Source organism: Crocuta crocuta, unplaced genomic scaffold (assembly GCF_008692635.1).
Source record: "Crocuta crocuta isolate KB4526 unplaced genomic scaffold, BGI_CrCroc_1.0 scaffold36, whole genome shotgun sequence".
NCBI classification, from domain to species: domain Eukaryota; kingdom Metazoa; phylum Chordata; class Mammalia; order Carnivora; family Hyaenidae; genus Crocuta; species Crocuta crocuta.
The window spans coordinates 17,815,303-17,830,798 of NW_027532203.1; the positions used below are offsets into that span (position 1 = coordinate 17,815,303).

The 15,496-nt window shown below is 41.5% G+C and overlaps 1 protein-coding gene across 1 annotated transcript in view; it reads right to left on the reverse strand.

The window, feature by feature from the left end:
• Positions 1-15,496, reverse strand: part of KATNAL2 (katanin catalytic subunit A1 like 2) — a 67,632-nt gene that overhangs the window by 5,605 nt on the left and 46,531 nt on the right. Inside the window, exons 12-13 of the mRNA XM_077777685.1 lie at positions 13,241-13,332; positions 10,929-11,039 (exon numbers count right to left, since the gene is read on the reverse strand). Of these exons, the coding sequence (XP_077633811.1) occupies positions 10,929-11,039; positions 13,241-13,332 (203 nt within the window). The remainder of the gene's footprint in view (positions 1-10,928; positions 11,040-13,240; positions 13,333-15,496) is intronic.

The window sequence follows — 15,496 nt, forward strand, 5'->3', positions numbered from 1 at the left end:
AAAGTATTTACCTTCCATGGGGCCCTTTATCAGGAAAGTGCTGGAAGACCAAAGGAAGAGGGTCAACCAAATCAAAGGGCTACATGAGATTCAAGAAACAGAAGAAAAGGAAATCTCCAGGATGATGAGGTGAGGTCCCAGGGTCTCCTCATCTACTGGGTGCAGAAGGTCATCAGGTCAGTTTGGTGTTGGCAAGAAGGTTCTGGCAGACATGTCTCCAAAAAGATGAAACTGATAGAAGAGCTGGATCCAGAGAGGATTCATACAGCAGAGCGTAGTGGCTGATGGGAGGAGCAGGTGAGATGGATGGGAAAGGAAAAGAGAAGGGGAGGGATAATTTATAGAGGAGAAACCATGAAATTCACATTTTAGGAATTCAATTCAGCAACACTGACCACTTGACAAGTGTATTGTCACTGCTAAGTCTCCAATACACAGAAATTAGTAAGACAGACTCCCTACTTATAAGTCACTAAAGGCAATACAAGAGAGGTTCTGGCCTTGGACTGCAGGAATGCTGGTCATGTAAACTTCAAAGATAAACGTGGGACTTGAGATCAGACTGAGACCCAGCAAGGAACAGAGACTACAGAGAAGGAAATTGTAGGGCTGGGATGACAGGCAGTCGCCATATTTCTCTCCAGGCCTTTTCTTGGACCAGCTTCCTGTCCTGCAAAGGCAGGGCCTGCAGAGGAAAGGTTCTTTTGTAGGGGTACCTTCTCCTGGGTCTCCCCATCCCATCTAGAGTGACTTCTTTTTCAAAGGAAGACCAGAGCCCCAGAATGCCTTAGGAAAATGGAGTCATGTAGGAGGCGGGAAAACAAATGCTCACTATAGATGTCTGTATTGATCAGCTAATGCCCTAAAGCAAGAGATTTACCTCAAAACTGCTTGTGGGCACAAAATAAGTGCAACTCTCTGACAGCCAGGTCTGATGAATGCACTTTTAATGACATCAATAATAATATAATCATACAAGGGAGGAAACAAAGGACAAATGGAATGTACCCAGGAATTATTCTTTCTGCCAATATATTTATATGAAGAAATTTAATGTGTGGCAAGCAGAAAACACTCCCTTCAGCTCTTACACTTTGAGTTTTGACCAATTATTCTGTTCTCATGTCTCCTGTACTTGGATTATCTGGTACTTTCATCACCTCAGAAGGCCAAAGCAAACTACAAGAGGGACGCGAGACACAGCAAAGCCTCACAGGCCTCAGACCTTGGCTGCTGGGCTTCTGCTCACCAGCCTCCTAGACACTTACCTGGGCTCCAAGGCCTTGCACTTGAGCACTTGGACTTCTGTGCCAAGCTTTCAGGGCCTTTCCTTGGCCCTTTGCTTTTCTCCCCTATTAAACTATGTGGTTCCTGGGACAGAGATAATTCCAAACTTTATGAAATTTGGAAACAGAATTCTATTTCTCTCATTTAATAGTTAAAACATATGAAGTTCAAACTATCTCAGCATGGTAGGAGGAAAGGAACCTTCAATTTTGTAAGCAGTCTGCAGAATGTCCATAACCAAGATGGAGTCAGTGACCATGACAGCCTGAAGGGCAGAGGATGGATGCAGTATCTGTAGTGGAGACTGGGGAGTCGGTCATAAAGCATTAAAGGTTACCTTGTCTCCCTCCCAGAACCCTGCATTAGCTGACTTGTATCTACATTTCCCACCTGGGCCAAACTGGGATGTTTGCTGTTCTCTGAATCCACTTTTTACCATCCTAGTTGAGCTTCTACTTAGGCCATCTTCTTCCACTTTTCCTACTAAGAACCAAGTCATTTTTATAAGCCCAGTTCAGGCGTGCTCCCTTCCATAAAGCCTTCTGTTTTTCTTTTAAATTTCTATTGTCAGGGGTGTCTGGGTGGCCTGGTTAAGCGTTGGACTTTGGGTCAGATCATGATCTCACAGATCTCACATGATCTCGCAGATCCCACAGCCCCGCATTGGGGGGCTCAGTCTTAGTTGACAGCTCAGAGCCTGGAGCCTTCTTTGGATTCTGTGTCTCCCTTGCTCTCTGCCCCTGCCCCACTCGCACCCTGTCTCTCTCTCAAAAATGAATAAATGTTAAATTTCTGTTATCAGAAATAGTCGCTTCCCTGTACAAATCTATTTTACTTATTGTTTGTACCATTCACATAGTACTGGCTATATCCCCATCTTAAATTATTTGTGTTTATATCTCATCCATTGTCCCATCAGATAGCCAGCTTCCAGAGGCCAAGGATCATGGACCGTATTTCTTGAATTCCCTATATTCATGCAGAATATACAGAATACATGCTCAATAAATACTATTTGGATGAATGAATGAACTCTTGGCGCTGGGCTACCCGGCTTCATGTAAAATGATCTGCTTCCTTCAAGCCCAGCATTTATTTATGAAGGTTTATATGCTTTGTTGAAAATTTGCATTGTATAGTCATTTGTTCTAATTAATAGAGAAAATCAGCATCAACTGGGGCAATGGGAATAAAAGTTTCTATTTTCATCTTCAGTGAAAATAAGGGAAACAATGATTTTAGGGGATGATTCATCCAACTCACTTGGCTGGGCAATGCTTTTGAAGATGAATTGAAAGCTGTAGTCTCCATGTGGGGCCTCTCATCTCCAGAGATTCTGCTGCTCATTCTCGGGAGTGAGCTCTCAAGCCTGAGACAAGAGGATCCAGCAGGAGAGTCTGGAGCAATTGTTTCAGTTTATGATCTACTGATATTTGGGTTAAGAGCACCATTTCTTTATAATAAAGAATGAAAATTATTCCTAATTACTACAATACCAACAAAGAAGATATATTCCCACTACTCTTGACAACAAATATATTATCAATAATTGAGGGGGGAAATGGGAAGATTCTGTTTCTAACAAAATGAAAAACTCTAGATATCCAGAAATCTCTTGTTATAAAGCCCCATCATTTTTATGATGAATTATAGGAAACACTTTCTGAATACACAGTAAATGAGCCTGCAAGGAAGCAAGGCCAAATTCTTCAGGACCAAAAATGAAGAGGAAGCTGAAAATCAACACTGAGCAGTTGAAGTTGAAGCTGTGGCTTACTTGGGATATTTGCCTCTTAGTTACAAAGAGGTTTAGATTTGAAAGTTTACATGAGGAATAAGGCCTTGGCCTCATTCAAGATGGGAGGTAGAATCAAGGCCCATCACATCAAACAACCAGAGGGCACATACTCTGGGAAAGAGTGGGTTAGAAGACATGCCCACTACTAAGGAAGGAAATCTGTCTGTCTCACACTTTAGGGTAGGAAAAAGTCTGCCTTCGTAATTCGGAACTACAGACCTACCCTCGTTGGCATGATCAAAGAAACCCCAAGCTGAGGAATTAGCTTAAAGTGGTCGAAAGCTTGACACAGTCAAATATAAATTTTCTCAGGAAGGGCACATGCAAGACCCAGAGACAGAGTCTTCTTCGTTAGATGTAAGGTCGCCATCTAAAAGTACAATATATATAACAAACCACCATGAATGAAAGCAGGAGAAGCTAACAGGATTAGGTCCTACTGATCTGGAGCATAAAATAGATGTGTTTAAGATGAATAAAAAGATAAAAGGGAATCAAAGAGAAGAGAAGAGACTTTTGCTTCTGGCCAAGATGGAATAGCCTCTTACAACCAAAAATCCCTGGATATTATACAGCAGACAAACACAGGGAAACACTGAATGGTGAAAGGAAGACAGGCTAGGCACCTCAGGACTTGAAGAATGATATGGCCATGGCTTCTCTGGGTTTTCTTTTTGCCCCTTGTATATCCCTGATGGGGTTATGGAGAATCCTGAGCCCCAACACTGCTAACATGCTTAGACAAAAGGCCATTTTCTTTTTCGAAAGGTTGTGAAAAGGAGGTCTGTCCAGGCAGAAAACCTTTTTGATACCACCTGCCCTACTCCTGCCAAACACCAAAGAAAAAAACTGCTCCCCTACCTAAGAGTGTTTGTGGGGCTGAGCTGGGAGCTGAGTCATGATGGGAAGAGCATGGTTCAACAGGCTAGTGCCATATTAAAACCCTCAAGAGACAGAAAAGAAAAATCAAATAAATTATGGCCCACCCATACAGTGGAATTCTGCATGGGATTGGGTAGATTTTCAAAGTTGTCCACAAAATATAAAGTGAAAGAAAAAAAAAGGGCCATCTAATGAAATAATATGCATCCATAGAACGATCATATTTTTAATTCTGCATATGTGCATGTCTGCTGTACATATGCATGACTCTGGAAAGATTTATATTTTTCTAAGGTACAGTTACAGGGGACCATTCACTTTCAAGCAATATTGAAGCATATAAAATATTTTATAACGAACATGTATTACTTTTCTACGTAGCCAAAAGAGTAAAACTATTCCCTCCTTTGGGAAAAAAAAAAATCCCACAGAAAGCTACACAGGCAACAAATGATAACAAATAACCAAACCATTTTCACCAGATGGGTATATACAAAGATAATACTTGTGTCACAGTGGTAAAATTAGGAGTACTTTTTTCTTAGCTCTCAAATTTCCTATAAAATAGTTATATTAATTTTATAATTTGTAAAATTTGGTTTTAACACTATAGTTCAGGGGCACCTGGGTAGCTCGGTTGGTTAAGCGTCCAACTCTTGGTTTCAGCTCAGGTCATGATCTCACGGTTCGTGAGATCGAACCCCACATCAGGCTCTGGGCTGACAGCATGGAGCCTGCTTGAGATTCTCTCTCTTCTCTCTCTGCTCCTCCCCTGCTCACGTACACATGCGCGCTCTCTCTCTCTCTCTCAAAATAAATAAATTTTAAAAAATTACAGTTCGTGTGTCAGCCTGCACCATTAAGAAGAAAAAGTAAAGCCCAGTAGGCCAGGTTTAAAGAGATTTGTGTCTGAGTAAGATGTGAATGGGACAAGGGGAAGGTGACTACTAGCAGTCTTCTGCTCAGTCCGTCCTGTGCCTTCCCCGTTGCACCTACCAAATCCTGCACCACCACACTTCTCTCCTGGTTATGTTGGAAAAACCCATCAATCTCATATGGAGGATCATGGACTTATTGTGTGGGATAGTGATATTATGTATGGACAGAGCAATGTCAAGCAAAACATTTGACCATAGGCACAAAAATTCAGTGAAAGATAAAAAGCCTGCAAGTGAGACTGAATGCAATGACGATGAAAGATGCAATCATCAGATCAGAGTGAGTTCAGACAAACCACTGTTTCCCAGAGCATTCTCAAATGGAACACTGGTTCTGTAAGATGCTCCTTGAGGAAAGGACTCTGGGGTCATAAAAGTGTGGAAAGTACCACTTTCTCCTAGCTTCTCTTGGAGAGTCACGACACCCAATAACATCTTAAAGACAATGAGAAGTCCTATCGTGGGGGAAACCAGCTGAACTGTCTTTAATTCAGTATCTCTTGAAATTATTAGATCACTAGATTCTATTTTTTTGGAGAATGCTTACTGACCTACGGCAGACCACTCTCAGAGGAATGTTGATCCTGAGTGTAATGATAGTCAAGGCATGAGGCTTTTCCCTGGCCTATGAAATGCATGAAGATATTGTGGAAGGAACTGAGGTTCCATGTGCTGAGCTCTTCAATCACATGCCCACACTTCATGGAAATGTCACACCAGAGAGGAGGCAGTTCAGACAGGAAGAAACCAGTTTACATAGGGAAGTTCTTGCACATTCCCAGTGCAATAATCTCTTGTATCTTGTGCTTTCTTCAGCGTACTGGGATTTGGCTTTGTTTGTTTTTAATCCAAAATTTGGTCATACCCAGTGTTTGATTTTTAAGAGGGACAGTGAATTTTCTAGCCCCTCTGCAATGGTAAATTAGAGACTAATTTCACCATGCTTCACACATAAAATCTTCACACCTTAGTTGTACAAACTATCATCAAGTTAAATAGACATCTAAGGATGGCATTTGCCTTAATGGCCCTGTTCGATATTTTGTTTCTCTCTGGACTCTTAGGTCTGAGTTTGTGAATACTTAACAACTGAGGTGGGTCAAATCAGCCCTAATTGTACTCACTAAACATTTCTTATATGGCTGTTATTCTAATGATAATATTATAAATGCAACATTTGTTATTCTTCTCATTGTCTATTCACACATCAAATGACACAGAAGCGCTATTATTTCTTGCTTCCGTCTTGTCCTTTGATAGTATAGGTGAGGGAAGTGGCTTCTGGGAAAGGAAGCCCTGAATAAAAGATGGTGCATGCTGTCTCACTGCTGAGAAGGGAGAAAATGACTAACCCTTTGGGAGAGAATGTACCCCTCTAGGGAAAATGATAAGTTAACAAGTAGTAAATGATAGCCCAGTTCCTTGAAAGATGCTATAGATAAGCATTGCTAGATATTGTCTTATAGATAAGAATTTCTTTGGGGATTTTAAGATTGGGTTTTTATATAGTTTGGTATGATTTAGTTCTTTCCCCCAGAAGGACAGTCTGCTTTAATCAGATAATTTTATTCCCTCATGTAAGATCCTGGAGCTAAGATAAAGGTCTGTCCCAAAGTCTTGATAAAAATGCAGTATTTCCTCATAAATGGATGTGGGCAGTATGTAGCAAGGGGCTTAAAAACCATCCTTATCCTTTTATACAGTAATCCTACTTCCAGAAATCTGTCCTAAAGAAATAACCAAATTTCAGCCAAAGATTTTTATTCAAGGAAGTTCATTTCAGTGTTATTTATAATAGAGAAAAAGTTGGGAGCATCATATATGTCCAATAGGAAAGGAATGATGAACTAAACTGTGGTATATTCACATGTGGGAATTTTGGACAGCCATTATCAAATCCAATTTTCAAGGATTATTTAATAACTTTGGAAATGTTCTCACTATAATGTTAAGTAATGAAAGCAGGACACTAGTGGGAATACAAAATGTACAACCTCTGTGGAGGGAAATTTGGCAATCTCTACTATAATTTCATGCACATTAACCCTTTGACCCAGCAATTCTATTTCCAGGAACCTATCCCAAAGATATACTGGCAAATACACAAAGTGATATATGTGCACCATTATTCACTGTAACATTCTTCATAATAGCAAGAATAGGAATAACCCGAATGCCTGTCATCAGGTGATTGGGGTAGATTATCAGAGACAAAAAATGGAACATACACAGCTATAAAGGGAATTAGGAAGAACTTTCTGTTCAGAATATTTGGTTAAGAAAGAAGATCAAGATACAGAACAATTTCTACAATATGCCACCTTTTGTGTAAGCAAACCAAATTCACTTATTTTATGGTGTCAAAAAAAACCCTTGTGAGTTCACCTGTGGGGCATGTGACAATTGATCTCTGTATAATGCCCGCCACTTATTTCTTCTGTTGAATGAGTCTCTTCTGGGGATGGTTTTACCTCCCAGGGAACATTTGGCAATGTCTGAAGACAAGTATTGGCTGTTACACCGGGGAGTCGTGCTGCGGGCATCTAGTGAGGAAAAGCCAGGATGTGCGGGCCTCATACAAGGCACATGGCAGCGCCCGCAGCAAAGAGTTATGTCGATAACTGGCCCAAAATGTCAGTAGTGCTGACGCTAAGACATCCCGAATTAGCACTTCCGTCTTGGGCCACGTGTGTGCCATTTTCCTCATCAAAATGTTGCTGTCCTGGGAGCACTGGTGTGACACAGGGACACCCCGTTACACACACACACAAAATAGCTCTACATGTTAGGATTAAGTGAATATTAGTTATATTAATGATAAGAACTAATATGAAAATCTTAGTTCTTATCAACTAGAGAAAAGCTATGGCCATAAAATCAAATAATTTAACTAGAACTCTTGTAATCTCACATTTGAATGGGCATCACTGGTATGAATTCATTATGTGCCCCTTTTTAAACCTGTGTATCATCCCTAGTTCTGCCCGGTCAAAAGGCCAAGAAACAATGATCACCCAGTTAGCAAGGAGCACCCCTAATTGTGAGGTTGCAGTCTCTAAATATTGTTTTTCCCATTAAAGGATATGATGAGCGCAGTTCAGAAAGTTTAGGCATATTACAGGACAGTCTCCCTGGCGATCAAGGCAGTGGCAAGTAAGAAGAAAAAGGGGCTGGGCTTACGAGAACAACCAATTACAAAATGCAAACCTTGTTTGGATACCAGTTCAGCAAATCAATTGTAAAAACACATTTTGGAACAATATGGGAAATCTGAATATAAACTGGGTATTAGATGATATGGAAGAATCACTGTTAATTTTGTTGGGGGTGATAATGGCATTGTACAGTAATATAAGAAAATGTCCTTTTTTATTTTTACTTTTAATGTTTATTTTGAGAGAGAGAGAGAGAGAAAGCACATGGCGGNAAAAACCTTGAGATTATGACCTGAGCCAATTAGCAAAAGTCAGATACTTAACTGACTGAGCCACTCAGGAGTGCTGAAAATGTCCCTTTTTAAAAGATGTATATTAAAGTACATTTGTGAGAAGTAACATGACAATCTGGAATATACTTTATTAAGAAAAACTTTTTTAACACTTATTCATTTTTGAGAGAGAGAGATACAGAGCACGATCAGGGGAGGAGGAGAGAAAGAGGGAGACACAGACCCTGAAGCAGGCTCCAGGCTCTGAACTGTCAGCACCAGAGTCCAATGCAGGGTTCGAACCCACAAAGGTGAGATCATGACCTGAGCTGAAGCTGGACGCTTAACTGACTGAGCCACTCAAGGCCTTTTAAAAAGGCCGAAAATGACCTTTTTAAAAAGATGTATATTAAAGTATATTTGTGAGAAGTAACATGACAATCTGGAATATACTTTAAAGCATTGCAGCAAGATGAGGGAGGGGGCAAGAACAGATTAAACCAATCGGGCAAGATGTTAGTTACTGAAACTGGGAAATAGTGGGTGCTTTTTCCTCTTCTTTTGTGTCTGTTTGGAGTTTTTCATAATAAAAAGTTTTTTTTTGAGCCCAGCACTGCTCAAGGATGGATCCAAGAGAACATATTTTTTTAATTAAAAAATTTTTAAATGTTTATTTATTTTTGAGAGAGAACACGAGTGGGAGAGAGGCAAAGAGAGAAAGGGAGACACAGAATCTGAAGCAGGCTCCAAGGCTCCACGCTGTCAGCACAGAGCCCAACGTGGGACTCAAACTCCAGAAGGGCGAGATCATGACCTGAGCCGAAGTCCAACGCTTAACTGACAGAGCACCCCCAGGAGCCCCTGCATCTGAAAGTACATTGTAACAATGCAAGCAAAGCCCAAAAGCGTGTACGTATTTGCCATATGCCATAATGAGGGGCAGTTCTTTTGGAAAAGTCCTTCTAAGCTGCTTTAATTTTTTATTGTTTGCCTTTTTTTTCTTCTCAGACCATTTTCTGTGGGGTTTGCCCCAAACTGAGCACCTCAGGGGAATTGTGGCAGCACAGAAACTTCCTCAAGAAAGCCCTAGGCGTTCACTGGCAGTAGAAGCTTCTCTATCCCTCTAGAAAATGTGTAGGTCTCCCCGGGGGGCACAGACGGTCCCGGAGCTTCAGTTTCCACACACCTTCCTCAGCTGACTCCTGCAGTCACCCTGGGACTGGAGCACAGTGGTTATGATCAACCCCATTTCAAGCAGACGAAGCAATGGAGATTTCTCCGAGGCATTTCACAATCATCTATTTAAAGGACAGTTCTCTGTTTGGACTCCACTGTAATATTTGTATATGAATGCCTCTATCATGAAAACATAAGATGCTGATCACCTTACACATTGGTGAAGTCTTATAAATTTGAGGGGAGGTGGAGCCAGGCTGAAATGAGAAATATATTTAAACTAACAGACTCCACACGAATGTCATCATCTCTATTCAGTGACTTCTTTGGGACCCTAGATGACCAGCATGCACAACAGAAGAGTTTCTCTCTTCATCTTTGAATGTGGAAATACAAGTGGATGGGGTGGTGGTGGGGGAACAGAGTCACAAGTCCCAGCTCTGTTGCAGATTTGCTGTTGACTTTGGGTGGATTGACCTTCCTTGACCTTGGTCCCCATCTGCGAATGGGAAGAACAGCGTTTCCTTATCTGTTTCCATCTGCAGCTCAAAGGAATAATGTATGTGAAAAGATTCTTGGAACTATAAAGGGATTAGAATTGTTTTTTAAATATACTCTCCAAGTAGATACTGTTTTTCCCTAGTCAACATCTCTTATTTCCCAATTCTACTTCCAGAATTGTTCTTAAACATTCTGGGATACAGCCTGAATAAAACACTTGGAGAGTAGATTATATTTTCAATTAGAGATTATTTAGCTTCCTATTTACTATGCAACATTAAAGATTTTCCTCCTAATTAAAAAAAAGGTTGATTTTAATACTGTTAAAGTATAAACATTTTATTTCTGGAATATTCCTGAGTTCTAAAGATTCTCGCATTTTATCAGTTCTCTGCCAAAGCCCTGCTTAAATGCAGTAAATAATTTGGCTTTAAACCCAAAATGTCCATTTAAAAAATTTGTTTTATGTTTATTTATTTTTGAGAGAGGGAGAGAGAGAGCATGAGTGGGGGCGACGGCTGGTGCAGAAAGAGAGGGAGACACAGAATCTTAAGCAGGTTCCAGGCTCTGAGCTCTCGGCACAGAGCCCGATGCAGGGCATGAACCCAGAAACCACAAGTTAGTGACCTGAGCTGAAGTCGGATGCTTAACCAATTGAGCCACCCAGGCGCCCCTCAAAACGTCCATTTTAAGTATTGCTAGTGGTAGGCTATGCACTACTGGGCTTATGTTCCTTCTTTAAGGCAGATTCTTTCATGGTACAGATAGCAAGCACTGAGGCCTTGACCAAGAAGGACTTCAGGTTAATCTTCCAGGCCTGGACCCAAACACAGACTTTGCCCAAACTGGTCAATGTAACGTCTTCATCTGTCCTCAGTGTCTCATGAAAATGCATTCAAAATGTACTAACATCTCTTACCATGGCAGGTTAGACGCTGCTAAGACAAACACGAGATCCTCTGAGCGTGCCAGCCCATCCATCTGCACCAGTAACTCCGTCTTCATCCGGAGGCTTCCTTCATGCTCCCCCCTACAGAGAGATGCAGAGGTGAGGTTCTCCCAGAACCAGAGCCTTTCCTTCCAGGACAGGGGTGGTACTCACAGCACTGATTCAGTGCCTGCAGAACAGGTTCCCTGGCTCGTTCTCAGGAGCCCCTAGTACTAGACTTGGAGAAAACAAGCTGTTTGGTACTATTTTCACATAGAGACTGAGAGAAAGGAAGTAAATGAAAAAATGACAACATTGAAAAGAAAACCAAAAGTTAGCAGTGAACTAGAATTAATTAAAGGGCAGACAGTACCACTGATCGATTGAACGCAGCCCGGCTGGGTCTATCAGCAATAGTATTATTTGCTCTTTGTAAAAATGGATAACTGAGAATAATCCTTTCGTTTATACAGCAGGCATGAAAGCACTTTTATACACCATATTTCTTTTAGTATAATTTATGGATATAATCTATTGAAGAAGAGAGATGAGCTATTGCATTGAATCCGTTTCATTCTCTTCTAATAAGAGGCACGATAAGATCACGGAGAGTGTGCTGTCCTTGCACAGCCCACTGGGGCCGTCTTTGGTGCAGATTCACCCTCTAAGCCCCACCTCCACCACAGCCAAAGACCCTCCCACCACCAAGGAGCTCACAACAAGACCTAACAATCTAAATTGGCTCAAAATACTGGCTCCATTCAGCAGGCTCTCTTTCCTCTTCATGTGTATATATTGAGTTGAAAGGGCAAAAAAATGCCCTTCTTGGACAACACAACATTCAACTTCTCTGCGTACATATAGTGGCAGTATCAATTAGGTATGTGTTTTTTTTAAGAACTGTGCCACTCACTATCAAACTACCTTTTCCTAAGAGAAAGGACACTCTCACAGTATAGTTATGCATTTATTTAGCATTTACCCATAATTATTTTAATATGAGCCAAGAAGTTCTCAGAGCACCTGGCTTTATTCCCTGACTCTAGTTTTAGGGGTCACATTCCAGGCAAGGAAGCTGCCATTCAGCATAAAACCTGGAGCACACTCAAAGGCAGTAGACGAAGTTTCCAAAATTAGCACATTCAAAGCTGTGGGGAACCCTGGGAATGGACACCGCAAAGGGAGTGGAGGAACGAGGGCACAGTTCACGCTGGTAGGGCAGGCCAGGTGGGCTGGGTCTTTGCAGAGGGAATGGCCACGAAGGAGGTCTGGTGGGTGCCCAGCCAGGGGCCATGCCTGTCTGCTCCTGTCAGGTCCTGTACAGAGAGGCAGAGCGTCCCGCCTGGGGCTGACGAGCACCCATGAAGCCATGGAAATTGTCCCAACGACACCAGTGCCATCAGTCCCCTGCATCCTGGGTGCATCTTAATGGTTGCATTTCCCTGTTAGGAAAATGATTTTTAATATGTAAAATTCATAAATTATATTACTGTTATACTTCCAAGAAGCTAAATATTTGCCTTTTATTACTATTAGCTCTGCCTTGATGATGGACCATTAGAGGCCATTAATAAAATGCAGCTGTGTTGAGATTTCCCAGAGACCTGTTTTTCCAAGCCAGGTTTGGTAAAAAGTTTCAAAGAAGAATACTTCTGACAAAGACAGAAAGACTTTCTTAAAACACACACACACACACACACACACACACACACACACACACACACACACGGCTCACTGCAGTCTGAGATGTGTTCTTTCCTGCTGGGGACATTAGTGGACACTTAATCTTTAGAAATAATGTATGTGACATATTTAAAATCAGACAGGCCTACCCAGCACCTGATGTCACAGAAAAGTGGTGGCTTCCCTGGCCTCACACACTTTGTTGAGGGCTGCCTCTTGGGACTTGGCCTTTGCAGCCCCGTTCCCCACAGGCAGCCCCTCTGGCTCCAGAGGAGGTGGTCACAGGCAGCTATTTTGAGCCAGCGAGGCCGTTCTGGCAGCCTGGGATCGTGGGGCTGGGTGATCTTCAGGCCTGAAAACCACTCTGTGGGGAAAGGGGGAAGGGAGGATGACATTTCCTCCGGTTATAAAAACTACTTAAATCAGCTATTCAGTTAACAGGATCTAATTTAAAGACCTCTCCGTGTGTCTGCAGAAAATTTGTGGGCTTATTAATAAGCTCATTCTGCTGGTAAATGTCGATGGGCTTCCGACCATCAAACACACTTACAGGAGGGGAGAAGTGATGACCAAAAAGAAAAAAAAAACAAACAAACCAACACAACAACCCTGTCTGTTACCCAGGAGCTGTGCCTCTCTGACTCATCACTGACTCCAGCTCGTCCAGGAAGATGGTGGAGGGGGCGTGATAGCGGGCAAGTTCAAATAAAACCTGCGTGGGAGAAAAGCAACCACATGTTCAAATTCATATACTTAAGTTAAAGTTCTCAGATGCTCCCTGAGATTAAAAGCTTAGGATAGCTGTAATATTAAGCATTTATGCTGCACTCTGTCCTTTCATAATAACCTTAAAATCATTACAATTATTTCTCCTTAGCACAACCCCATGGGGTTGGATGGTCCAATTATTTCCATTTATCACTTGATAAAATTAGAGCCAGAGAGAGTTAGTGGTTAGCTCAAGGTTACTAATCATAAATGGGAGAGCTTAGGCTGAAACTCAATACCTGAGCTTCTAGTTGGTTAGTTTGCCCCAGAGACTCCCTGCCAATAACACGTTCCGTGTGGACAAAAAAGCCTTGGAATATGTAAAGTCATTTGATGATTTTCCCTTAACCTTTAGAGACAATGAGAGGGTCATTCTCAGAAGGAGGAATTGTAGGGGAAGGCTATAGTTCCAGTCATGGGTAACAAGGCTGAAGAATTTTGCCCTCTCTGCTTCCCAAATTACTCCATGGGGTCCTCATACCACTCCAAACACTGTTGTTTGGTCGGTTCAGGTACTTTAAGGGAATTTAAGGCAATTCCCAATTGAATAAGATGTTCCATTTCAAAATAAAATATTATAGACTGAACAAGAACAGGAAAGCAGCCAGCAAAAGAACAGACATATAAAAACAAAATAAAGAGCTCTAAAGGGAGATGTGATAGTGATGAAAAGAGTATAAAAAACTAAACCTTTTTTTTTTTTAACCTTGAAACTGATCTCTTGAGCACCATATACAATTCTTCACTGGTTGATTGGAGAAAGCAGTAGAGATTTAGAAAAGAATACAGGTTCTTTAATAGGCAAAGGGGATTTATTCTCCATGTCACTTAGCACTAGCAAAGCATCACAGAACAAATCAGAGGAGAAGAGCCCAGAAAAGGCCAGATTGTGGTTTTTATGGGTAGTGGCAGGTCATCCGTTGTAGGTCTCCCTGTCACTGAGTGGGAAAGTCCTCACCTTCACCACTGCTTGCACGTATGGTGCATCCATGCTCATGCTCAAGTATTTTCCCTTCACGGAATCCTGTTTCATTCACCAAGACAATTTGCTCAGCCTCACAAACTGAAAGAACAGTGTCAACGCCAGGACACGCATCACAAATGCCCTTTAGACACGATAGCGACCCTCTCATTAGAAGCAAGCAACTTGTTTTCCTTGTCACAAAAAGAAAAGCCCAAATAGAGCAATCTACCCAATGAGAAGTGGAATATCAGAACTCTTTAATAGAAACAAACATGTTTTTAAGGTGCTCCCTAAGGTGCAGAGAGACCAAGAGGCTCTACAAGATCAAACATCCAGTTGGAAGGAGAACTGTATCTGGACCCTGTGTCTCCATATTGACCATGCCAGTGCTCTTTCCACTGCCAGAGAATATATAGAATTCCGGGTAAGTGCTCTGAAAGCATTAGTCTAAAATTTTCAAAAGTACTTGGAGGAAGTTAAATCATACGACTGGGGGGTGGTGAGGGGGGGGTGTTGAAAGATGTAAGCACCAACAGGTGTGTGCATTTGCTAAAGAGACCACTCAACTATTCAATAGCATCAATTCCTAGGAGGCAAGAACATTAGGAGGGGAGGGAGGATCATAACCCAAGGGTTCCCTATAAATAACTCTTTAATTGGAATTGAAAGAGAAACAAATGGTAGGAAAGCTTCTCTGATTTAGAGGATGGTCCTGAAGGGTTCTCTTTATCTGAAAGCTTCATAGTAAAGATCTTGACAGCATGACCAAGATTTTCAGGTGAGGATCTTTCCAGGAGCTCAGAAAACAATTTCTGAAAGGATAGAGGGTGAGGTCCTTCAAGGTTAGGAGAGGTTATCTGTTTTCCACTTGAATTATTTTTTTAAATATCCAAAACCAAAAATGCATTTCACAGAAAAAAAGAAAATACAAATAAACCTATGAAAAGATGCTCAAGTTCATTCAGAGTTAAATGCATATTTGAGCACCGAAATATTAATTTAACTATCGGATTGGCAAAGATTTTTATTTTTAAAGATTTTTTTAAATGCTTATTTATTTTTGAGAGAGAGAGAGAGAAAGAGGGCACATACAAGCAGGGGAGGGGCAGAGAGAGAGAGAGAGGGGTCCAGAGCAGGCTCCTTG